A 27,909-nucleotide genomic window follows, 5' to 3' on the forward strand; every position below is an offset into this window, starting at 1 on the left:
CACTAAGAAAGCATCAGCTTTGTTGATGACAATGTTGATTGCAATAGGTTGGTTTTCATCCTGCCTTTTTTGTTGGTGTAATCATGATCTGATTTCCCCCCCCCCCCCCCCCGAGGGACGGCAGAGGCAGGTGATGCAGATACCAGAGAGATAGCAGAGTTTTGGCCTTCAAAGATGTTCTGTAATGATGTTTTGGAACACTCTTGGCCTCAGGAAAAGCATAATCCGACAGGATTACAAAAATGTTTACCCACCCTTTAAAAAAAAGCCTAATCATTTTAGCATTTAACATTTAGTCATCAAAAAACAACCTACGGCACTTTTTGAATTTAGACCGAGCATGTCAGGGTTGCAAAAGAGTTCAACCTTAAATCAACAATGAATTAGGAAATAATTAACTGAAGATGATAAAAAATATACATAAGAAGAAGACATGTGACAAATATATTCATGTCTAATGAGCTGGACTTATGTCAATATGCAACCATAGTAGACGAGAATACTACCTACATGAAAGGGCATCTATACAAGTAGAAAATGTTTCAGAGTGAACAGCTCTTGAAAAGAAGTTCAATAAATCGTTTTTTGCTAAACATAACCTCTTAATCGCTGACATTTCAATTAGTCATACCACTCAACTCACACCATACCCGTGGTTTGAGAAGTTGACAGATATACTTGATGAACTTGAAGTTAGTGCCAACAGCACGTGCTATATATCGTGCTACACGGGGACAGATTTGGTTTACATATCACCCACACACACACACACACACACACACACACACTTCAGCATCACAGTCTTTAAAGTCACACAGTGTGAAGACGGACAGCAGGGCCGCCGGCGGAACAGTCGTGGATTGTATGCACGGCCCGCCACGTGGCGCTCCGAGTCGCGGAGAGACGGGAGATAATTGTAGTCAGTGTGGGAACACAGGTTCCCCCGTGGATCTGGCACACGACACAACAGCGCTGGTGATTACGGGCGGCTGCCGTTTAGTGGTTTCCAAATGAGGTGTGGAATCACACCGTCTCAGAGTACGACGCGTTGGCTGGAGAACGCTGTCGTCGTTCGGTCACGTACACGGATAAAAAACAACAAGGTTGATGAACGTTGATTTTTCATTTTTGCATCGCATTGATCAAAATGACCTACTTTAATTGGATTCCTTCTAGTCACAATAAGCCTCTTATTTTTTAGCACAGAACAGAGTACAGTACAGTACCTCACAGTACAGAGACGCAGAACAATACGCTCCGGGTGTCACTGGGCACATTTAAATACCAACCCCTGTGTGCACGCGCTTCCGTTTTGTCGAACTGTAAAAACATATTATCTGGAATTAACAAGCCCCTATACAAAAAGGAGCAGCAGAGATTACATCAAGTTGTTGACTCTGGAAAGTGAACCTGCTGAGCTGTGTACTCTGTACTACGCTGCATCCACAAGCCCTGATTAAACAACCTCCCAAATGAATTGCTTAGCGCCAGCATTACACAGTCAATAAAGCTCCAGCCGGCAGATGCCCGTGGCCGTTCGGGGGCTGGTCGGAGACACGCAGCGTAGGAGGCCGCGGTCGGCACGGTAACCGCTGGCGAGAAGGACAGTCAGCTTAATAAGCAGCCCTCACTCAGAGCTCCAGCGCTCCTCTTGACCGACCTCCCAGAAAGAGGTGGCTCTCTATGAAATTAAAGTACGCTGAACCTTGTCCGGCCTCCGGGTCATAAGCGGTCATCTTCAACCCTGCGTATCGGGGCAATTAAGTGTTTCCAAACCTGCTAGGCCTCCCATACCCCCAGAGGCCCCCCTCAGTATGGCATTGGCTCACTCACCCCTACTCCCACACCAAACCATAAACATTTACCCCTTCAAACTAATGATGCAGTCGAGCATTATGCATCACAATGCATATCATAGACACTGTATTGATCGAGACACGTTTGAGACGGAAAGGCCACATCTATACTCCCACTTCTGGTCCTCCATTTAATGCATCGCAACAATCAACAAATATTATATTTGACAAATTCAACAAAATGTGAATCGATGGGACTTTATCATAATCTTCCCCAAATCTTTAGGAGTAGCCTGCTTAACCTGCCTGGGTATCCCCCAAGGGTATAAGTGCACCTTTGGTGTGGGAAACTCTGCGTCTAAGCACCATGTTGGATGTGGTGCTGTCAGGTGTAAAGGAAGACCGCAGATGGACAGTGTTGCAGCAGCACAGCCTGGCAGCACGGAGCGGCGGGGAATAGGGAGGAACCTGAAGCAGCAGCTGAGTGAGCCAGATGGAGACACCTGCCCATTAGAGGCCCTGGGAAGCTCTCCGAACATCTGCTTTCACATTCCACCCCGGAGAGGTCCACACCTCCATTAATCTCTGACACGGATCACAATTAGTGCCTCTGATCTTTTCTAAAAGGCACGAGGAGAAGCATCATAAGCAAATCAATAGCATTAATTATACATGCAGATCTATAGTCACGAGGGCACAATCCTCCTTCCTGGAATTAGTATGCTGGACTTATCTCTCGATACCTTCTCCCAATCAGCCGGGCTTCTTGTCCTACCGTTTCCCCCTGTGGACACCGGCCGGTCGACGGCCCCAAAAGAAAAACACACGGATAAAAAGAAAAAAAAAAGTAGGGGCCACATTGGAGGGCGACCGTCATTTGTTCCAGGAGCAGGAGTCGATATCCGCTCCTGGCTTAAGCCTAATGAGCTTACAGCGGTAGCTTTGGGGAAGAAGCCCCCCATCACTGAAGGCGAGGGGCCTAGGGAAATACAGCTGAAAGGTCATAACTGGGGTGACAGTGGAACTAATTGGGAGAAAGAAGTGACCCCCCCCCCCCACACACACACACACCCCCCACCCTCTGTCCTCTAATCCCCCCGTTCCCTCCTTGGCATCCCGGACTTACCGATGTTCACCTCGTCATCAGTTTCGGCGTCACCTATGCACTCGAACTGGAACTCCTGCAGAGACTGGGAGAACTTCTGGACCGCGGCGGAGAGGTCTGTCAGGGGGGGGGGGAGATAGAAGAATGGAGAATGAAGAACACTTATTATAGAATAGCCATTGTTTTAAGATGCATTTGTTTCTGATATGCAATATCCTATCTTGACATAAAGCCTTCTGGAGCATCCCTTTATCATCAGAAACAAACACCTTTTTTTGATTTGACTAGATGGAATGGTTCCTTAAACTGAAATTATAACCCCCAGCCTTTCCTGCCTCCGGGAATACATCGTTCTCCAAAAAAAATCTATTCTTTACCTCAGAGGGTTATTTGGTACAGTCAAAGAGTTTGCAGTGCGCAAATGGGCCAACTCTCCGTTCAAACAGGAAGCAATTCCGTCCCCAGCCATGCTTCATGCCGGGGTGTCAGTCCCCGCACGCCACCGTACACTGCCGTCTGACTGAATACTCTGTTTGCCACCATGTCAGAGTTATTAAGTCTCAAAAAATGGCAGTCTTCTGGGAGTGACAATCCCCTGAGAGGCGCAGGCAGTGGGGGAGGGGAGCGTTTGATTTGCAGGACGTCTCTCAATATCGTGGCTGGGGCGGAGGTGTCTTTAGACACAAGGGCAGGGCAGCAGACATGTACAGACTACAGAGTGTCAGTCGATGGATTGACATGTTTATCGTGGACTCGTGTAATTACAGTTACGCCTGGGGGAAGTCTTGGGGGGGGGGGGGGGGGGGGGGGGGGGGGGGGGGGGGGGTAGCATTTGAGATATGTATAATGAACATTCTACTATGTGTGTGTGTGCACCCGACAATGCAACGGCTGAAACGTGCGAGAGTGCGACCAGCAGTGCTTCTACGGAACACCGCGAGAGGACCGGCCCTGTGAAGACATCCCAAACCCACGTCCACCTCTCTCCGCGTTTCTTCACACAACCCCCAGATGACCTTATTAGTGCACTTTGGGTCATTGACTTAATTTCAAGACTATTTTGGCTTGAAATCTCCCAGCGCACTCGTTGCCATAACGACGTTACACGCTGGAAGTGTGAACTTGGTCCCGCAATTAACAGCGTTTAGTTTTAATTAATCAATAACTTTCGTTAAGTACTGCAGTCAACGTTGTTATAAAATAATTGTATCATTGTTTCAGTGCTAGTTTGGTATTTGATAGCCCCGACAGATTTGGTTAGGGTGTCAGCTGAATATTCGTCTGTTCTCCTAGGCTTCATTACAGCTGCCCAACGGTGACAGCCAGGACCCTTGGGGACCCTGGGGCCCTGTGACCCCCCCCCCCCCCCCCCCCACCCCCCCTTCAACGTCTGGTCTCTTATATGAATGAGGGCCTTGAGGAAACGCGAGTAAAAATTTGGGGTTTGTAGCCCGACAGAAAGTGATGCAATTCCTCACTTAGACGTCATCAGACGAAACAAGAGCAACACACCATTTATGGGGGCATAGAATGAACTGGGAGCATGATTGAGACGTCTGGTCCCTGTTATATGAATGAGGGCATTAAACTCTAGTAAAACAATACATTTGAGGGCTCTAGCCTGACAGGAAGTGATGCAATGTATGGTTGACCTAGGGGTCTAGCACACTTGGAAATGAGCTAGAGACCTTTGGTCGTTTTTATATGAAAGAGGACCTAACGGAAATACAAGATTATACAATTGGTGGTTCTAGCACGAATGGAATAAACGTTATCCCTCCTTGACTGGTCATCCGAAGAAAAGAAAAATACACAATTTATCTAAATCCAAAGTCTAGAATGACTTTGGAGTAAGATCAAGATGTCTGTTCTCTTTTATAATAATCAGGGCATAAAGCAGGAACATTTGGGGCGTTCCAGCCCACAGTAAGGGACTCACAAAGGATAACCAAATACTCCATTGAAACGCATTGGAAATAAAAGGCGTTGCCGTAAATGTATCTATAAAGGAGAATTACATTCTAAACATGAAGAACTCATCACAGCATCCCACAGGATCGTTAACAATTTTCTGTTTACATGACATGTTCAACTATAAAATACAGGAAATATGAGTGCTTGTCACAGAAAATGAAATGATTGCTAAAGGCTGTTAACAATTGCATATGCATTTATACGACAACTCTGGGAATTCTGAACAAAGGATCCCTAGACATGAAATTAGAAAACAGGACACCAGGGTGGGATCGGGGAAGGATCATTATTGATTTCGAATAGTGGGAATCTTTGGAGGATGACCATAATATGTTATCAATATTTTTACTGGGTGGTTGAAATATAATAACAGCACTTTAGTGACTGAATTACCAAAAAGTGCACAAGAGGTAACTAGACAACAAGCTCAACAAATAAACATATCTATTTTAGCTTATTTTCCTGAAGCAGAATCCATCGTAACAAAAGAAGCCTGGGGTGGGGGGACAACTAGGTAGAAGGTAGAAAAACAATCTCTTTTTCTATTCCTGGCCATCTATACGGCCCTCAGTAGGTCCACAAGTGTACATTTTGTCGGAAGATAAATGGTCTGCTCGTCCCATTATATCTTGAACCCCTGCACAATGTAAAACATTGAACCAGTTTGGTCTTTAAAATAAAAAATGTAACGCATACAATCTATATAAAAAGATTTTTATAGGTCAGAATTATGTTCAGATGATCTGTACATTTCTATAAGAGTTAGTTTTATTTTATAAAAACTGATATGCATATATCATAAGCTCTAACCGAAATTATGAATAAACATGATATTTATCATGTCAGGCCAACCCAAAAGGTCATTCTAGAAAACATGATCGCTATCCTTGCATGATACAACACAGTTGTGAACCCTCCATTCAGCACATCAAGGAGAGAATATGGAGCAGAGTACAGGCGTATATTATCTTACTAAGCTAACCTATGTTTACACTAGCTAGGCCTTGGTGCTTCAGCACAGCGATAGCTTCTAGCAGAACAGAAGTTAGTTTAAGAGGCACAAAAAAACAAAAACAAGAGTGGGATGATGAAATAACTAGCTATATTTTCGTTCCAAGCCTGCACAGTTTGGGGAAAAGCCATGCTTCTCCTCATGTTCCATTCTGACAGTATTTCTTTTTAAAAGCCCTAGCTATCGCTCTACAGCGAAGGTGTTTGCTAGAAAGAGAAGCAGAACAGGGAAATGGATTTGTGGATTTCGGGATATTGTAAACTGTAAATTCCGACTTTAAGAGTGAAAATCCTCATGAGAGTGGAATCTAACGTTGACGTGAAACATTCCTCAAAACAATTTTTTATTTTTCAGCAAACATAATAACAACTAAATAAAATGCTACCCTCCTTTGTTCTAGTTTAATTCAAAAAAGATTCCCACAAGATGGTTTAATTACAGGTTATTAATAATAGATTTAGAACCATTGAATGTGACCAAAATGTCCATTCTGGAAACAATACAATGCAATACTATCTGAGCTTCCACATATTGGCATTAAAAAAAAGTTTGAAAAAGGTCCAAACGGGTACATCCTTTCAAAAAACATTCATGTCCAAAGAAAATGTATACAGTATATATATATATTATTTTTTTAACCGCCAAATGTAGAATCCTTGAGAGAAACCTGGTGGCTGCTTGGGCAGTTGTCCATTAGATGGTCTGAGATAAAGCTGGCCACTTACTGTGACCATCATATTTCATCAAAGTCGAGGCACCCCAAAGTGTGAACTGACCATAAAAGCCCTGAAAAATCAATCTTGCCGCTTCCCAAGGGAAAAAAGGAATTGTTTTTAAAAGCTTGATAAAGAAATAGGGGGGCATTGCTATTTCTGACTGCAGGCCCTCTTTTTCTCTGTGTTCCGCTAGACTGAAGTTCACTCGCTGCAAAGTACATGATGCTACGCTTTTTACACTTTTTTAAAAAGGGGCATTTTTTAATCAATATCTTACAGGGGAATGCAATCTCAAATAATATAAATAACATTTGTGAAAATCCTAAAACAGTGTCTCATCCAAAATGGAGGACTCTTTGGAAGATTAATTGTGCCAGCGATCACTCTGCCCCTTCTTTCGTTCTGCAGCGGCTTGCTTCGGATCAATATGAAGCTTGGTGGCCTGGCTCACACAGGGTATCATCAATAATGGATGAACCTCTAGCCCTGGACACCCAGACAGAGCCTGACCTCCTGGCTTACACCAATCTCTACATAGCACCTTAGTGACACCAAAATAAAAGACAGTGGCGCACAGACGCCATCGACTGAAATCACCACCTGATTTTACTACCTGAGAGAAAGCATTAGGTAGTCCATTACATGCTCTCTTTCTCTCTCTCAGAGTCCTCAACATCCACATCATATTCTGCCCGCAATGAATTAAATAACAGACCATTATAGTGTTGATCATAATAACACAATAACACATAGAGCCTGATGTTTTAGATTTGCCGTCGTCTGCTTTCATCTTTTTTTTTTAAAGTGAGATACCATTTCTCTCGCTCGTCTGAACCAACTCATGCACTACCACGTCTTTCTGCTGCCATGTTCTAAACACTGTCCCAATGACGGCAGTAGAAACATCTGCCCCGCTTCTGAACATTATCGCAGGGGCAATCAGAAAAAACAACAAAGCACGAACAAACATTGATTTGTTTACGACATTGTAGAGGGAAAGCTGAAAGGTGTTCCTGACGTCTAACATCTAACCAGATCAGCAGGTTTTACTTATATTAAGAACCTTCACGATCATACCTTTGACCCTTGATGCTTTCTACCGCTCAACTTTAAATTACCGCACAGATAGAGACACACACAGAGACAGAGAGAGAGACACAGATAGACAGAGAGAGAGAGAGAGGGAGAGAGAGACAGAGGAAGGCTGCGAGAGACATAATAATCTACCATCCTTGACCATCCTATTAAATAACAATTTTCATTATAATAACAATACTTTAGTCAAGGCCACTTTTGTGAGGAAACATTGTTAGCTTGTATCTGGTATTAGTGTGAGGTCACTCTAATGGTTCGTCTGTTTCTCGAATGTCTATGTTTATGTGAGGGGATAGGATAGTCTAGTCGTTAGGGTTTCCATCCCTCAGCTAGAAGGTACTGGGTTCGATCCCTAACGCGTTGTCTACGAGATGCCTTAAATCCCTTCCCGCTCCTTATTGACATGTGACTGAATTTGCCGTCAGTTCCTTTGTTTAAAAGCATCTGTTAAATGATTGAATGGTTACAGTTGCTCTCATTGGCTGCCGAACAGGAAGGCAATATGACATACATCAAGTGGGTCTGGTATTCATCATGTGGTTGGACATTATAACACACTTTAACATGAATGGCCGATAGCATTTACCACATCAGGGGCATACAATACAATGACCACAATTCTGTTCGAAAATCAACAGATACTATCAAGTAATCACACACACACACACACACACATACTGCTATTATCCTGTTGGAAGGCTAATTGTATAAAACCTAGCAAGACCAAATAAGATTTTTCCCAAAATACCCTTTGGTTCTCAATATTGCAGAGCGGGATCTCTTTCTCACGTGACGTGTCAGTGCTCTGGTACTGTATCATTCCTCAGACCATAATTAGACCTCACAAACCAGGCTGAAGAGACAATGGCCAATGCCCCCCCCCCCCCCCCCCCCCCCCCCTGACTCCAGCCTTCTCAACCCCACACAATGAGCCTTGAGAGCAGAAAGGCAGGCCAGGGTCTATATACTGGGCAGACTTTTTTATTTTTTATTATAGTCTTACTTAAGCACTTTTCACAGCACACACATTTTGTTACTTCGATTGAATTCTATTTTTTTGACTGTAAAATATATCCTGTTTTGACTATTTTTTGTATCCTAATATTTTATTTTGCTTGGGCAATGTAAATGTACATTTCCTATGCAAATCAAACCCTATGAATCAGAGCGTGGGAGAGACAGAGAGAGGGAGATCGAGATTGAGAAAAGGAAACGGGAGAGAAAGAGAAGAGCCCTGACAGACCCTAGGCTAGAACCTTTATGGTCTCCAGGGCAACGGCACACTACCACATTCCATCGCTCGCTAAACAGACACACACACACACACACACACACACACACACACACACACACACACACACACACACACACACACACACACACACACACACACACACACACACACACACACACACACACACACACACACACACACACACACACACACACACACACACACACAGATGCTGGCAGCTAAGGCTAATAAGCCATGAGAATATGTAACCAGTCACTGCTTCAAATGTAAGTTTAAGTAGCAAATGAATGTTGCAAAAGGTAGGTTATCAGGTACATGTAGTCTATTATTTAGTTGGCTGTAGACAGAGACACGTGGACAGGCAGACAAGACCAATAGATTTACGGACATAGACAGAATCAGACAGACGGATAGCTATGCAGAAAGACAGATATCAAATAACAACGGCAATGCAGGCCACAAATAACAGTAATTATCATTGAAGAATTTGAGACTGTGTGCGTGTGTGTGAGCGCGTGTGCGTGCGTGTGTGTGAAAGAGTAGGTTGAGAGAGAGAGAAAGGTGTTAATCATCAAACCGCTATTCATCTAGTTGGACCATGTCTGTCTTTTTTCCTATATTGCGAGACCTGATTTGTTTGTAGCAGGAGATGACTTGTGTTTGTTATGCAGGTACTGCTCCCCTGTCCTGTCGCTTGTGTCCTCAATGCCCGAATCTCTACCAAGTTTAAATCTCGCCTAACACAAATGAGTACATGTGCAGGTTAGTGAATCTCGATTCTACGTGTGCAATAAATATTTTCTAAATAAAACCAACAACAATTTTTCAAAACTCTCCGTCAAAGCTCCTCATTATATTCAGCGGTGAACTTTTTACATCTTTGTCTACATCCACACACATAAGCACATGCACACAGCTTTTCTCTTGTCTCTACCTTTCTGCCTACATTCTTTATGTCGGGTTCCTTCTTTCATTTCATTTTTAAATCTCGTCTTTTATCCTCTTTTAATGGCAGTTACCTTGAGGTGCTTAAAAGGCGATCCGTGCCTCTGTACGGCCTTTGTGTTTGAGAGGCGTGATGTAAATAAGTCTGCGACGCATTTACATGCTGGAATTTAATGGAGGGCGGTGAACAGTGTACACTCGTGACACCCCCATCTTGTCTCCTTGCCACTCTAGACACTCCGTTATTCAAGTTGAGATGTCTGCCTTCAAAATAAACAATGTACCTCGTACACTCTCCTGGCCTCACAGGGAAGGGGGGGGGTCTTTGATGCAGGCTGTGTGGCGAGGGGGGGGGGGGGGGGGTGGTGAAGGAGAGGAGAGAGGAGGTAGGAGAGGTGCTTTATGTGTCACTTTGATTCCATTTGCTACGAAACCTGATAGCAGAGCAGCACTCCAGATTAGTTCCCGACTCACCTGCTAATGATTACGCTGGGTCCGCTGGGTCATACAGTGGGGGGGGGGGGGGGCCCTGGACCCCCATCCAAGAACCCTGAACCTGAACCCGTCTCCCAAGGCTGGGGGAGGGAAAACTCTTCCCCCCCCCCCCCCGCCCCCCCCCCCCCCCCCCCCCCCCCAGGGACCCAGAGCCAATCGCTTGATTCTAGGCTGAGCGGGCTGCGCTTACAGCTTTGGAACATCCGTTAGCCTGTAGGGCTACGGGTTAGCACCCCTTAGCATCGCTGCAGTGGTAGGACTGGAAGGAAGAGTGTGCGACACACTAAATGGTTTGAATTCCCAATTGTAAGAGAATTTTAAGAGTTGTTGAAAACTCTAGCCTGATGGTCAAGGGTGCCTTTTGACAGTTCCGAAAAAATACGCTAGAAATCCACTATAAAAACGGAAAGATACAACTATATATATATCTATATATATATATATTTATAAAACTATTTATGTTAATAGACTGGAGGTTTCAACGCACAAACAATATGTTCATGGCACCGCAGAACGTCGTAACTTACTGTATATCTAATCATCGTTGGTAAATCTGGTGTAGGCTTAATAAGAGAATTTTTTAATCGCAATTTTTCACATTGTGTTTCTTTATATTTAAAACTTACAACGTCTGAGTTTTAAAGGGCGTAAACGAATAACTTTTAGATTCTAAATGATTGGTTTGAAATATATAAATGGCTCAAGAAATGCTAAAATGCAGGAAAGGAAAAAACAATTACGACCAGGGCATATCTGTGTGTGTGTGTGTGTGTGTGTGTGTGTGTGTGTGTGTGTGTGTGTGTGTGTGTGTGTGTGTGTGTGTGTGTGTGTGTGTGTGTGTGGTTTTTCTTACTAGTTGTTTCTCCAGAGAATCTTTTTTTTTTGGTTTCAAATATGTGACGGGTGAAAGATTTCCGTCAGAGACACAGTGTTCCTACCGAGCTATGAAAGCACGGCACTTTTTTTCAGCCATTGATTCGGTTGGTTTTTGTGGAATGAGTCCGCAGGGTCAGTGATGATAAATAATTTTAAATAAACTGCATCAAATGTTTTACGTCACTACACACACGAAAAGCAAGGGCTCACTTATCCCTTTCCTAGAAACAAAAACACACCTAAAAACAACCCTCCTAAATAAATCTTTGTGATAATGATCCCCTGCTTTTCAAAGTGTTGAAAGATAAATAATTTGGGGAAATACACAACTTTACCCGTGTTTTCTCTTTGTATTTGACAAGATTTAACACACGCACATAGATAGAACAAATATCTTTCCCACTTTACTAATACAACATTGGCAGGCGTAGTGAGTTATTATAATAATAATAACTCAGTCGGTTACTTAAGGTTTTTCCAATGTGTAGCCCACAGAAAGACACCTGGATCTCCACAGAAAGACACCTGGATCTCCACACAAACACCTCTTGATTTATTAGAGAAATGTACCGCCAACACACACACACACACACACACACACACACACACACACACACACACACACACACACACACACACACACACACACACACACACACACACACACACACACACACACACACACACACACACACACTAGCAAAAAGACTGAGTCTGTCTATCGAGGAAATGTATTTTGGGCGGTGAGGATTATGATTTGCTCAGCAGACATATATATACCAGACAGATTCAAGTCAGGGAGAGAGGTCAATCAAAATAAAGCAAAAAGGAAGGAATAAGGAAAAACAGCAACACGGTCACAATATTTACCCCTTATTGCATAACAATAAAAACATATCTATCAGCCGAAGCCGATGCGAAGCTGACGCAAGGTTCGGTTGATACAGGGAATGAGGGGACAAAATGTCTGCCTCTGTGTGTGAGTGACAGATTGAATTCCAGGTTACTACGGCAACACATCGCCCCCATTTGAATTCCCGAAACATTTGTCCGCGAGCGCTGTCCAAGGTTTCAGAGATAAAACTAGCTGGCTAATCCCTTTATCAAAACGTCCGTCCGCACACAGTCACACACACAGAGAGCAACACACACAAAACCCTGAATAGGCGATGTCCCGCAGGGGTAGTAGAACCTTCCAGCTCTCTCTCCTACACCCAGAGTGTGATTCACCGAGGGCTGAGATGAGAAGAGAGGGAGGGAGGAGGAGAAGAGACGTACATGGTGATCTGTTGTCTGTGGGGACCCCAGAGACCCAAGAATATTCCCCTTCCTTAGAATGGAGGGGGGTAAACATAAGAGAGAAACACACACACACACAATCATGAACACAATCAGACACACACACACACATACACACACACACACGCACTCACAAACGAAGTAGACACAATCTCGCGAGCACACCCGCACATACACAAAATTCAGTCGCTAAACAATCGCACAAACATACAGATACAAACACAGACACACACAAAGCTGTTTCAAAAACAGAATTACAGATAAACACAATCACGCGCAAACACACACACACACAAACGCACACTCACTCACACATACACACAAGTACAAAGAAACCTCTACATGGTCGGACCAAACAGCCTAAATGATGTCAGGCCGGGGGGAGAGTGTGTACGAGAGTGTGTTTACAGCACACTTCCTGTGGCTGAGCCTTTCTCAACATCATGTGTACTCAGACGAACAAACAAACAAACAAACGGCTAACCCTCTTAGCTACATCGAGAGCCCCCCCAGCACCCAGCCCTCCGCCCTCATTACAGTACCACGCAATACTCATTAGCGGGGGCATTTAAGTGCCTTAAATCTTCACATTGATGAGCATAAACACGCGCAAACACCTCTTTAAACACAGGGTGCCTTCATTATGACAGGCGTAAAGAGAATTCAAACAGATATCTTTAGCTAGGGGTGGGTGGGGGGGTAGGGCGGTTGGCGATGCTACGCAGTGACAGTGATTTTCCTCATCGCTAATAGCCTAGCTTTATTACGAAGTGCGCTATAGCAGAACGCACACCGCGCCTCCGAATTGCCGGTGTCTGAGTAGGTTGGCGTGCAGAGCATTCTGTCAACAACAATATTGATGATGTTTTCACGCGGTATCCAACGCTATTTACATTGTTTACAAATTATCAAGAATCTTAGTATAGAAAATGTTGACAGTGAATCATGAACGTTTGTTTTTCGGTTTAGCTTTCCTTTAATCACTTAATTTGCAGCACTTTTCTGATTAATTCCACCTCTCAAATGTCTCTCTCTTCCCAGTTATTTTTACTAATTTCTTGTTCTTGGTGGCTTGTTTCACTTTGACAAGTCCTTTGTAAAGATGTTTTGAACGAAAAGCGCTCTATAAAAAAAGTTTGAGATTGATCCATCGTCTTGTTTTGAGAAATGAACTGCTATAATTCACTCAACGGGAAGCGGGTCCAATAAAACCACACCCTTTTACCACTCTGACTTATCCTGCCTTCAAGACCAGGAACACTGAATCATCCCATAATATCCCAGCAGCTTCTATATATTCCGTCCATGCACCTTGTAGCTTCAGGGGTGTGCATGGGAGCAGAGATATTAGTCCAGGATATTTATAAGCCCTGTCTGCTCCTATGAACCTGGGTTCCTCCCCTGGCCTACTTCTTGCTACACTCGCGGTGAGAGGCAGGGTAAGATGTTGGTGCCTGCCTTATCACTTTGTCACCCAGCGTTAGCCAGGTGGCCCCAGGGGGCCGTCTGAATAAGTGGTGTTCTCCACGGACACCTCTGGCCTACCCCCGTCACACTACCCTCCTAACACACACACACACACACACACACACACACACACACACACACACACACACACACACACACACACACACACACACACACACACACACACACACACACACACACACACACACACACACACACACACACACACACCTTGGAAAGGCCTCTGTTGTACGACCAGGCGAAGGTATGTCTTTGTTGTTCACTGCCTCACTTGTAGGTTGCTGTGGATACGAGTCTGCTAAAATACATTTATAAAGGTTGAGTGTCCAATTACAGACCAATTAAAATTTTTGAAGATGTATTATGGATAAATCAACTTACGGTAACAGCTGGTATAGTCTAGTGCATAGGCACAATCTACAGTACAAGTGCAGTGTACATCCGTATATACAGTATGCATGGGGACTGCAGAACCACCACTGAGTGAACCAACAGATAAGAGCTTTGCTCAAGGGCAACCAGGGATGTGAAACAGGTCTTCTCTGAATCCATGTGTGAGCACTGCATGCCTGTGTGTGTGTGTGTGTGTGTGTGTGTGTGTGTGTGTGTGTGTGTGTGTGTGTGTGTGTGTGTGTGTGTGTGTGTGTGTGTGTGTGTGTGTGTGTGTGTGTGTGTGTTCAAAACGTAAGCCTGAGTCCCAGCATGGTTTTTATATCTCATCTCGGTGTGTCTCCAGTCGACGGTGGTCTCTGTAAACAGCGGAAACTCTGCAGCAAGTACACAGTGTGCACACAGAGTGTAAACACACACACACACACACACACACGCATATAGCCCTGAGCCAATGTTGGCTCTGGTATTCTGAATCACTTCACCAATCTCACATTCTACACTTTCCTCTTCTATGACTAGAACAGACCCAATGCCTATGGAGAAGAAAAGAAGAAATCCAGAGGCAGATGCACTCTTAAATAATGTTGGTGACTTTGGACAAGGTATCATATAATTTGAATGACATCATAGAGTAGCATAGAATAGTCAATAAAAGTATTGATGTTTGTAATAAAAACGCAGAATATAAATCAAATCGAATCTCAAATAACGGTGATGACATAACTTATTAAAACATATACCAGAATAGAATATGCAATATCAAATATCGTTGGGTGTCATGGCTATGCGCCCAGAAGAATAATCATGGGCAAGGAACAAATAAAAGAAAGACAAAGCCAAACAAATGAATAAATAGCGGCTCATTGGGCCGGTGTCTTGGTTCTTTTGAGCTTTCATCACAAACAAGTTGATTAGAGTGTTGTGGTTGGAATAATAAGCAGCACGGCACTCGTATCAGGCGTAGATATGTACACCAGGTGTGGCCTGCAGGTGAACCTACAATCCTATTCAGAACAGTGCCACTTGGGCACACTCAGCACCGGGGGATTGGATCTTATCAAACACCAGATCCCGTGGCACACTGGCACGACAAGGGATCGAGGGAGGGGCGGAAATATGTTAATGGGACGAAGATACGCTAATGTGATTCTGTTCACACACTGTCTATCTCAAGGTTTCTAATTCTATCACTGAGCTCATGTTCTATTTTCCTACATAAGCTTTGTGTTTTTCCTGTCTGCCTGTTCGGAACCTACAGCAGTCCTAACCATCCTTGGAAGGAGGAATCCCTCTTCTTTCGGACTGTTATTAAGGGTTATACAAATAATTAACTTGATATGGTGGCAGGATGCTTGTGCTTCGAAATGTTATTGTTAATATTTGGCATGCCGGCAGGAGACTGGCTCTGGTGCTTTGCTTCACTCCCTCTCTTCTGGCGCTCTCCCTCGCACAGAAACACAAAAAATACACAAGAAGACAAGAAATATATATTTTTAAAAACATACGTCACACGCTTCCTCTTCCAGGCTGACCATTCTCGTGGTGAGTGTGTGTGACGTATGATGAGCTGTGTGTTTTTGTATCTTGAAGGAGGCAGGGAGCCGGAAAGAGAGCAAAATAAAACCCTGAATCGCCAAAGCGAGTTTATACGTGTGGAGTTCAGCTCAGAAACGGAAGAAGGAGTCAGACGTATTGGTTCCGAAAATAAAAAGCATTGGGTTGTTGGTCTGGCAGTGGTTTGCGTATGGCAAGGGAATATGTTGAACGAACATAAAGGACCTGGAAGTTAGCTGTACTGTGCTGGACATGAAATTAAGGTACAGGTAGGGATAAGAGACATGTTTTTAGGAGCAGGTAGGGGTTAGGCAGTACAGAGACATGTTTTTAGGAGCCGGTTGGGTTTAGAAAGCACAGAGACACGGAGGCATTAATAAGCAGATAGGGTTTAGACAATACATCTGTGAACAACCGTGTTCAATGTAATAGGACCTTTAGCTTTAAACTATGACCTATCATTTTAAAGTTAAAAAAGTTAAAATAACGTTTTTATACAATGTATACATCTATTAAGGAACTTCATCACCTGATACAAATTCTACTCAATTGAACTTCAAGGAGCAGTTTTCAATTTGGTATCCAGTGCCCTGTACTACGAACCTCGATTAGTGGGTTAGCAAGGTATGTTGCGCTCAAAGCCTGGGTTAGCTGGGACAGAAAGTCGCTCTCTTTTAGAGCTCCTCGCTGTATCACCATGGTGACTCATGCGCTCAACCAAACCTGGTCAGGAGCAGGTTTTCAGCTAAGTTTATCGGGTCAGATCGGCGTGCGCAGCTTCCTAGCCCCTCCTTTCACAATGGTGTCACCATTTGTGGCTGTTCCCGTGGACCCCGGAGCCGGTATCGTACAGGGGTCTCTCCGACAAAGGCTCTCCTGGGAACGTTTCCTTGGCATTGCCTGAGAATATTCTGTATGAGAGATACAGGCTCTCATCAGAGGGTATTCTCTCGCCACCGCCGCTAACTCTCAGAGGTTGAAAACATATGCCATACATTTCTTACATAGGGTGTATTTAAAGAGAATTCCCTAAATTATAGAATAAGGCAGGTTGGATGTTGCTTATGCCTTTTGAAATCAACACTCTATTAGGATTAATGGTGAACAATTCTGCATTTGGCAGTTATTTTGTAGACAATATGGAGAATCTTTTCACTTTCACATCTACACTTTTTTTTGCCAGCACCCCCCCCCCCCCCCCTTGGCTTATTATGTGCAACTGTGTTGCCCCTAGCTGTTATCTGATTTTTGAACTCCTCCCATGAGGTCATTAAGACTATCTGTTCCTCTTGAGTGAAATAGACTGCCCTTGATCCAGTTTGTAAAGGTGAGTAAAATGACGCGATAAACACCCCTTTCACGTGAACGCGCATTGAACCTAAAGCGGAAAACCTGGCTTGACTAATCGAATCCCAAGTGAGCGTCATAGTACCATTTGACTCTGATCGCGAGTTGCGTCCCTGTCGATCCAGGTTTTCCCAAGAAAGCCTGGGTATGTTCAGCCGAGGTTCGTAGTATAGCCCACAGGTCAAGATTGCCTACACCGGTAGTGGACGAGGGGGGTCAAACCCAGAGACTATGAGCTGGGAGGCAAACTCTATCAGGCTATACTGTCCCGTGTCCCCATTTCCACAGGCTGAACCAAAGACAACACAATAATGCCAAGTTATTATAAGTCATGTTAATTTGCACATTATGATTCCCTGACAGAATGAGGTTACGCTTTGGAAGAAAAAAAAAAAACACCTCTTCATTCTAATGGCGTTTAAAGGCCTGAAATTGCCTTCTTGAAAGGAAATAAATAAACACAATTTGTGCTACAGAATGTAACCGTGAAATCACACTGTGATGAGTTTGTGTGAATATTTACTTATGCTAATGTTGCGTTTAGCACCGCACACTGTTTAGCTAACCAATCGCTAAGCATGGAGTCTGCGCTGGGTAACCCAGACACCCACTGGGGATTAGTGGATTTGGTACGAAGTGGCGCCCAATCTCAAGTAGTTTGCTTCAACACTTCCCTCATTTTGAATGAACACGTTAATTTAGTAAATCAATTGATGGTGAATGGATGAACAGAAATGGTGGACAGATGGAGCAATTATTGGATAAATGGATGAATGATACATGGATAGGTAGATAGAAGAAGGATGTATCAATGAACATATTACTAAATTAATGGATGGATTTCATCCTTACTGTGTCTGGTGATTCATTTAAAAGGGCCCTGGTCGGCCAGTGAGTGTGAGTTTTTGATTGACATGCGATAGGTGGAGTGTGGTGGTGTTACTGAAGCAGTTGTCAACGCTGGAGACAAAGGCCCAGCGAAGCGTCACAAACCATCTCCTTAATAACTCCACGACACACTGCTGACAAACATCTGAGACAGAAAAATCTGAGGAGCTACTGAACTGTGGATACATCTGTACCACTCTCGAATAATTTGACCCCATTCCTGAATGTTTGCATAGGAGTCTTGAAAAACAAGGAAATGTAATTATTCTGCAGAATGATTTGAAACTTTAAGAAATCAAGAAAAGACTGCATTTAATAATCATAATCGTAAGATTATTATTGTTCTGGTGACATTACATAATAAATTAGGCATAGTATATATATATCCTTAAATAACTAAGGTTTTTAGGTGAAATCCTTCCTGGTATTGACTAGTATAAAAACACATGAAGATAAATATTAACTCCCGATTACTTATTAGGTCTATAGGAATGTAGGCCTAAAGAAAGGCTGAACCACGTTATCCATCCTAAAGTTCACTCATTCCTAGCATTTGGCCAGAAACCTCAAGTTGTGGTGCGAGTGTGCATGTTTACTCTGAATGATGCAGGACTTAATAACAGAGAAATATAGAACGCAGAGACGTCATGCTGGGAGAAAGTAGAAGGGATTCATCCGTTCTAGCTAGTAGTGTCCGTGTGTTTCGGAGACTGATCGAGGAGACGTGATAGCGGTCGGATCAGGTACAGCCCACTGATCCTATCGGCTGGGGATCGTCATGCCTGCAGGGTGTTTGTTCTATCTCCACTTCAAAAAGATGTGACTGATTTCACGGATCCTTCAGAAAATGCTAAAAACCTAAAACTCTTCTATTGTTTAGCACAATTAGGTGGCTTTTTGACCGCAAACAATGCACCGTTGTGTGTATTTTGTGTGTTAGGCTGCATGATTTGTATGCTCTGCTGTCAATTCATTACAATAATAAAAAGTTTATCAACTTAACCAAACTTTTCATTAATGGCATTGCTGTTTCTGGTAGAACAGGTCTGAGATCAGCTACTCACTCTTAAACGCCGTGATCAGCATATTCCCATCTTTGATCAGATCTTTGATGAATTTATTCGTCCTCTCCAACTCGAATTCATGGCATTTCAGGCGCTCTCTGAAATCCGGACTATCCAGGAAAGAATCACTGAATTCCAGAGTAGGGAGTCCCATCTCACTGAGTCGGTTTAGACGAGGGTTAAACACGGCGGGTCTGTGTGTGAACCGTGTCTGCTCTCATCACGGACTGCCGGTGCGATATCGGCCCCCCAAAAAGCTTTGTCAAAGTTTGGTTTACTTTTGTGAAACAGTCCTTTTTCCTCTGACTTCCGCTTTGCGTTCATCTCCCTCTGCAGCAGCGGACCCCGTGTGACTCCTGCTGGTTAGATGCTGTTCAGTTTAATTGTTGGATCAGTTTAAAAAAGGACTCACAACCCCCAAAGACTACTTTCAAAGTTGATCTGCAAACCTCCATGGGTTTTTGTTTGTTAGATGTTTGTTTTTTGTTTGGGTTTAAAAACCTCGTAGGCTTTTCAATTATTAAATTGTTTCCTGATAATAATAAAAAAATCTCTATTACTTAGGCTACTATAAGGCCTACCGCTAGAATGCCTGAGTAGGCCTATGGGTTAAGTATTCAAACTTAAAAAAGGAATACACAAGAAAAACAAGATAACAAATACAAGTAAGAGGTTAGGGAAAAATAAGATATTCCAATTTTATATAAAAGAAATTATAGAAATGTAAGCATTGCATCGCCATTCCTACTGACTGCTGCTCTTTCTTCTCTCTGTGCCCACCTGACGACAATGAAGTTTCATCTTTAACTCCCAAGCTCATTATCTCCGCATCCTCATCCAATGTGTGTTAGTCCATCACTCAATGTTCATTTGTATGCAACCTCATTCAGAAACCTGGCCATGGGATGAAACTGTTGACTATGGGTTAGTTCTGGAATTAAACACATCTTTGTTTGAAGCAATTGACACACGAGGATTCCAGGAGTGCTCTTGTGTATTGAGTTATTTATAACCCGTTTTACAGCTGCTGCTTCTGATTATGATTATCATCCGCACTTGTCTTTTATGATAGGCCTAATCACAACAAGTGATGATACCATTTAAAAAGTCATGACACATATGTTGCATGTTAAATATGTTTTGCATTACATTGTCCCAGCAGAGGAGGAACCATGCATCTTAATTAATACCTTGCTAAATAGGTCGTTAGGTTGAAGCTTGTGACAGAGGATGAAGGTGCGGCATGCCAACACGTGAATTAATGACGATCCGGTGGGTACGAGAAGGGGCTGCTTGAACATAAACAACCAGCAATTATGCTGCAAATGTAATAATGCTAGGCCTGCTAGATGCCCGACTCAACTATTTTTCAGGTCTTGCACACAGTGTGCCTATGACGATAATATTCAGGTCAACGAGGTGTTTGAATAAATTCATCTGGTTTATTACAGACTCATACCATGGTTTCTTCGCGGCTCTACTTAAGCAGTGCAAGCATCAACTGACCCTTACATCCAGTTTCTCACAGACTCAGTATCCAATCAGATTAGAGCATCATTTTTTAGGGCCAATAGTAACGCAGCATTATGTGTTTATTATGAATAACGCATATTCAGTAGGGGATACACGACTAGTACACTGCTAAGGAGGAACAAACTGTATATCCTCAGCCTTTTTCACACGTGACTTTGTCTTATGGTTTTTGTAAGAACATATTTTAATTGTCTACATCTCTTAGCTGTTTATATTTTGCTGGACAATGTGTTATGTTGGCTTTAAAGTGTGTTTTAACGTTGGCTGCCCAGGGAGCTCCAGATATATTGGATTTGTGGTTTTTATACGCCTCAACGTGAGGCCGTGCACGGGTCCGAACAAATAACAGAAATTAATTATTACGAGCAGGGTCATCCCTACTGGAATAAGACCATCGTCAAATAAAGTTTTACAGGGGAAAACTTCCTCTGTTTCATGCTCAAGAGGAAGCAATATTCAGCCCATTAGCCGAGCAGTTAACATCTAAATAACTTTAATAACTTATTTAGATATTTAGAGCAATTTAAATGATGTTAATTTCAATAATTTACATTCTCTGTGCTTTATGGAAATGGAGGATCTAGTTTGTTTTTATGTTTCTGCACCTAGTGAGCCCCTCAGGCATCTGGGGAGTCATCAATCTGTCTTCGTCGTAATGGAGAGGAACATCTCCTCTGTTTGCTGAGGGAGACTATAGACTTTTAGCTTTAAGTATGATATGGGGTGAGGCTGAGCTGAAAGGGTTGCCTTTGTGAAGCAGTGTAGACAGTTAACGTTGAGCATGAATACATAGACATATATATTTATATTATAATATGAAACAAATTGAGTTGTAATTATTTTTGTTTTGTAAGTATGCCAAAGCAACATCTATATCAAAGTCACGTTGTTTACCCCTTCATCCACAGCCAACCACTACATTTCTTTCCTTAAAACAATCTTTATAGGCCTTTTTATCATGTAGCATAATTTCTTAATGCTCTGGTGGCTTAGGCATTTAAAATGCAAGAAATTGTACATTATCGACATTACTTAACATTATCGACCAGCCACAATAAACAATCTACAAGTTCAACAAATTCAACTCATATTCAAATCAGCAGAGACGAGTAACAAAAATGAAAAACCAAACATTTCTTGACAACACATTTGGGGATTAGACACCATCACATTATTCTTCATGGGGACGGTAGATCCCGGGCTGCCTGAAGATGAATCCCCCTCCGCTGTCTAGACACTGGCGCCGGTGACTATGGGTGGAATTCCCTGGCCCCGGAGGACGCCATCTCCTCCTCCGTAGAGAGGCGGAGCTTAATCTCAGGGCTGTAGGGGATGGAGGGGAATGAAAACAACAGAGACAAGCGTGAATGAGAGATGAATAGACACACTGCTCGTTGGCGCGAAATCCTACTCCTGTTTAATGCATGAGGCCGAGATTGGATGAGAGATGAAGGAGAGGGGCCTGAGACGACAGCGTTGGAATTACGAACCCGGACATAGCTCGCTGTGTCCGAGTGTCTTCTTCCAGACGGAGCTAAAGCTAGCTAGTGTATGTATTTTACGTTGATGTCATCTTTGTTTTGAGTGGATAATAATGCGTAATCTAACTCTACCAGTACTCTCTGGAACAGGCTCACGTACTTCCCCCCTCTGGGGTACATGGTTGGAGCCCTGCAACACTGACCCAGAATGCACTGCTGGACCTAATTTAAGCTCAGTGTGTGAAGCAGGGAGGCTGGATAGAGTCGACAGGTGATCTCAAGCCAACCCGTGGCATCCGAACACAAACACAGCTCTGAGTGGGACAACTGTGGTTTGGGCTGCGTCATGTAAGGGAGAGTGATTCTGGGGCACAACAACAAGTCCGTGTTCAGAGGTGTCCTTTCAGCTTGTACAGCTTGAACGTTGGACGTTGTCGTGTTAGTCATGGAAGCACCCGGGTTGTCGCGCAAAAGCACCCGCCTGTTAAATACCGCGCACGCAGCGGGAGGGAAGAACACAGACGTCCGTAAACAGATATTCAAACATGGTCATATGCACACAAACAACTGAACTCAATCAAATAAACTTGAAGAAATACATGAGTGTGCGATCACACGCATACACATACACACATATCCACACACACACACACACACACACAATCCATACACATTCCACCTTCATATTCACACACATACACATACACACATATTCACATACACTCATATCAGAGAAACACATTCCCACACACTAAAACAAGCGTGCGTCTATTGTACACACATGTGCAACGACAAAAAAAAACAAGTTATACACTTACAGATGACTGACTGCACAGAGGCTAAGTGAGTGAGACATCTTTCACTTACTGAGGGTGTTGGAAGAGCGGGGAGACCTGGAGCTCCCATCGCTGCGCTCCTCCTCTCTCTACTCCCCAGTCCACGGCTGCTCCTGACTGGGACACACAGACCTGCTCGGCTCTGGAGGAACCGGAGCACTGGTTCAACTGGCAAACAGGGCTCAGGTTCCACAGCTGGATCTCATAGATATTGACAAGCTGCCTAATGTGTGCATGTATATATATATATATACATATATATATATATATATATAGATCGATGAGCGGTTGGATATCAGTAAATACGGAATAGCTCTGCAGTCTGTGTTTCTTTTATGTCAGTGATGATAAGGTTTTAAGTGTGTTTTAATCTGTATGGGCATGCATCAGTGTTTATGTGTGTGTGGTGGTGTGCTAGAGAGCTATGTATTATTGTGTGCGTTGTGTAAGAGGTGAGGTTTGTGTATCAGAGAGGAGCGTGTATTAGTGTGGGTGTAATGTACCAATGTGTATTTGTGTTTGTCTTAATGTGTGCATTAGAGAGGTGTGTATTAGGTTGTGTGTCAGAGAGGTGGGTCAGTTTGTATTTGTGCGTGTATCAGAGAGGTGTGCGTATCAACGTGCATTTGTGCTTGTATTTGTGTGTGTATCGGAGAGGGGTGTGTTGTATGTGTGTATTGGTGCTCTCCTGCTCTCCTCCTGGTCCTTACCGTTACAATGTGCCCTGTTGACCTGTAAGCCCGATGCTAGAATGCTGTAGTGGACACATTAGCGGCTGCTGCCACACTCCTCATTGGCTAACTCTCTGCAGAGTGGAAGCAGCTGAGCGCAGACGCGATCAGACGATAACGAAGTCCTCCGAGCTAAAAGGGCAGCAAGATGGCCGACACGCCACCCTCATATGGTGAGTGAAGGTGTCGGGGGTTGACAATCGTTACCGTTGACATTTGTAATAACTGCTCTAGCCTGAGACTGGTGCCAGCTTTCAGCAACCAGTGTCTGTACCGCGTTGGCCGCAGCAATTCCTCTGGGAAATATAGCAGGATGTATATCGATCAACGGTAGAAAGGCTACATTCCAAGTGTCAGTCGTGTTACAATTGCACAGCGCATTTGTCTGCACGTGGAAAGAATACAGGTATATCATTATTCACGTGATCATTTGATCGATAGGTCCTTACTTGGCCTATTTAATACTACAAATTACACAGAGTCGCTCGCTTTGCAGGCAATTAGCAAACTAAAAATACTCATCGCATTGACCTAAATTATAAAGCAAATCAATCAAGGAAACCACTTTAACTGTGTCTACACTCAACAACCCTCTATGTTGTCATGGAAACCAAAGAAATAGCTTTCATTCTTAATTCAGATATTTCTGTCAAAAAGTTGTTTTCTTTTCAGTGGAGGAGGCTGTCATGTTTGTAGGGGGTACCTAGGGTGCGCGACTGAATTTCCTAATGTGAAGAGATAGCCACTTAAATGTAATTTACAATCGTCATATGAGTACTGCGTAAACAGAAAATGGCACAATAGAGACCCTCGTGATGATGTAATTTTTGGGCCGGTTCCTACGGCGTATCAAGTGATTAAGTCTTTTTTTTCCACCAAGGCCGACTTTAAATGAGGTCGTCTAGCCCCATCAGTCCGGGGCTGTAGATAACGTGCTTTTTCCTTGTTATGCCAATTGGTTGTAAGTGACAGGAGCCCTTACCGCAAATTAGTGTGCTACTAATTGCTCATTGCGCAGCGCCGCCCACGAGCCGTGCACGAGCCGCGCACGAGCCGTGCCCAAGCCGTGCTCGCTCATCTTTATTTGCATCCACCGCTGATGGTAATTGCACAATTTCCGGCGGCAGGCGTTACAGCGGCCGGTCGGTACCGTGTAGTTAGCCTGATGAGGTCTGCTCTCCTGGATAAGGATGAACGACCCTCATTTAGCAGGTGGTTGTGGGTTTAATTCCCCTCCCCTCCAATCAGACCAAGACATCCCCCATCAAACTCGCAACCATCCCCAGCGCTGGCGACATGTCCGTCCCCTGCAATGCGAGTGACAGACGCCTCTCTCTCTCTCTCTTGGTGACTTCATGGTCCGGTTCGGGCTTAGATGTGTCCTGGTGTGTGTTCGCCTGCTGGTTAGCTGCTGCTGCTACGTGTGCGTTCACTGTGGTTGTGGGCAGGGCCGTAGCACCAAATCCTGGGCCCCTATACTATAGCTACTGATGGGCCCCCCTGTGCCAGTTTGTTGACGGGGGGGGGGGGGGGGGTTCCGGAACGACGACTACTGGCCGAGAGGTAAAAATATATATATATATATATTTTTATTTTTTGGTCATGGGCCCCCCCTCTGCCTTGGGCCCCCCCACAACTGTCCCCTTTGTCCCCGCAGTCCGACGGCCCTGGTTGTGGGTGAGGCTACTTGAGGTCCAGCTCAGGCTAGCGCACTTTGTTTTTTTGCTATTGTTACAAATCCATGAACTGTCAATCTGGCACATTCATCCAATTACTAATTAGCAGATGCTCTATCCAGAGTAACTTTCAGTGAATTCCCAATACACGTCCGTAAGGATTAGGTAGGGGTTAAGGCCTCTTGCTCCACGATGCCTGCAGGCCTGAGGACAACAGAGATCAAACCAAGTGGACTTCGGCTGGATCGTTGGAACAGCCTAGCCACTACAACAAAATCCACCCCCCCAATCTTTGGAAGGAAGGAATCGTGTGTCGATGTGTTCCCTTCTCAACGTTTCCTCCTGCTCCCACTGGGAGGTTTAGGTGAGTCTCTAGCCCCCAAAGGCGGTGGGTTGGGTGGTGGTGGTGGTGGTTGGGGAGGGGGTTTCTTATACAAGGCCTTGGAGCCCTTGAGAGATAGCTGTGATAAATGGCTCTACAGCTAAACTTAACTCGACACTAGAACTGCAATTGAGATACCGAGACATTATCTTCACACACCTTATATAACTCTGGACCTTGAAGGGCTGCCACATTTTATCCACTAACACTCCAGCGCAGCCCAACACCTTAGATCTGCTCAGAAGAGCCGAACAAGGGCTCTCTCTCTCTCTCTCTCTCTCTCTCTCTCTCTCTCTCTCTCTCTCTCTCTCTCTCTCTCTCTCTCTCTCTCTCTCTCTCTCTCTCTCTCTCTCTCTCTGACCTTGTTGACCTCTGTGAGGCCATACTTGATTCTGAAGGACCCCAGGTACATGAAGTCAAGGTGATGAATTAGGGCGGGCTGAAGGAGGGGACCGGGGCAGTGTTTTAGTCCGAGAGAGAGAGAGAGAGAGAGAAAAAGAGAGAGAGAGAGAGAGAGAGAGAGAGAGAGAGAGAGAGAGAGAGAGAGAGAGAGAGAGAGAGAGAGAGAGAGAGAGAGAGAGAGAGAGAGAGAGAGAGAGTCTAGGTCTGAATTCAGGAGTCTAAATAAAACAAAAAGGAAAGAATGAAAGTAAAGACACATCGAAATATATAAGGGAGAGAGATGAAAATAGAACAATGGGAATAAAGATAGAAAGAAAGAAAAAATAGAAAGAAAGAAATAAAGGAAAGAATGAACAAGAAAGATAATGATGATGGAATCTGAAAGAAAAGATTCAGATAGATAGAACATGTCAAAGAGAGAAAAAGGAAAGAATAGCTAGAAGAGATAATATGCTGGAGACCATCTAAAGCTCTCTACTTGGGGCTTCTCTTCTGACATTTAAGTGCGATCTCTCTTTTGATCCTGAATTCCTCAGGAATTGAAGAGAAGTCTTTGATTCGACTTCGACTACAAGTGGATGTTTCACCACTAATGGGCAGACGACTGAAAACCACCCATTGCCTTTCACGCTCTGTGTGTTCGCTATCTCTTAAGGCAAAGAAAGCCGTAGTCCTCCCCGTTTCGCCCTCCGCGCCTCCTCCAGCAATCAGGACACTCGCTGACATGATTAAGGTTGTGTAGCGTGTTATCTTCGGCATGCAACAGACCACTTATGCCCATGTTGTAGAAACACCATTTTTGTTCGACGGGCCCCTTGTTGTCGATGGCCTGCCTTAACATGTGACTGACAGGGCATCACAAGTGAACGTCCTCCCTGTAGCAACACATACTGCTCCGGAACATCCCAGATTATAGTAGGCTACCGTTTCAAAGGGCATCACATTTGATGGGTAATACTTGTAGTCTTCACAGTGTTGCCCTCTCAGGCGGAAAGGGTGAAGGACCAACAAAAAAGAAGACAAGAGACTGAAATCTGGAATTAAAAGTCGAATACCCCTTGAATGTTGGACTCTGCGTCTACAAGCCAACTAATAACACAGTATGATAATGGCCATCGCCTTCATGACTGTAAGTAAATAAACCCTCTAGTTTTTTTTATTTCACGTCAAATATGATCAGAGCGGACTCTGAATACATAAATGTAATTTGTGTAATTCAATCCCTATTCAGCCATCTGTTTTCTTAGCATCTCAAAACCTGGGCTGTGTGTTTTAAAACCTGCAGCTAAGGTATGTTACGTATGTAAATAACTCACTACATATTCATCACATGAAGTATGCGGTATAATAAATCAACGGTTACTTCAAATCCCAGGCCAAGTAATCGGGGTCTTCTCCAAGGGCCCATTTTACTGATAATCGCTTTAATGCCCCCTCAGGGGAAGTTTGTTCTTCATTACAAACGGCGGTAAAGAAACGTGCTATTCAGCTGGTATTTGCTATTTTCCAGCCCAACCAACCAAAGCGACCAATTTATCATCATCTGGACGGTAGATAATATCCTGA

At 43.9% G+C, this 27,909-nt stretch overlaps 1 protein-coding gene across 5 annotated transcripts in view; it reads right to left on the reverse strand.

Moving 5' to 3' along the window:
• Positions 1-23,970, reverse strand: part of LOC130406671 (rho GTPase-activating protein 42) — a 76,277-nt gene extending 52,307 nt beyond the window's left edge. For all 5 annotated transcript variants that reach the window (XM_056612350.1, XM_056612355.1, XM_056612354.1 and 2 more), the window contains exons 1-4: positions 23,863-23,970; positions 23,184-23,294; positions 19,303-22,158; positions 2,923-3,018 (exon numbers count right to left, since the gene is read on the reverse strand). In XM_056612350.1, the coding sequence (XP_056468325.1) occupies positions 2,923-3,018; positions 19,303-19,456 (250 nt within the window). In that variant the 5' untranslated portion in view covers positions 19,457-22,158; positions 23,184-23,294; positions 23,863-23,970. The remainder of the gene's footprint in view (positions 1-2,922; positions 3,019-19,302; positions 22,159-23,183; positions 23,295-23,862) is intronic.
• Positions 23,971-27,909: the final 3,939 nt, after the last annotated feature.

This window comes from Gadus chalcogrammus, chromosome 16 (genome assembly GCF_026213295.1).
Source record: "Gadus chalcogrammus isolate NIFS_2021 chromosome 16, NIFS_Gcha_1.0, whole genome shotgun sequence".
Lineage (NCBI taxonomy): Eukaryota > Metazoa > Chordata > Actinopteri > Gadiformes > Gadidae > Gadus > Gadus chalcogrammus.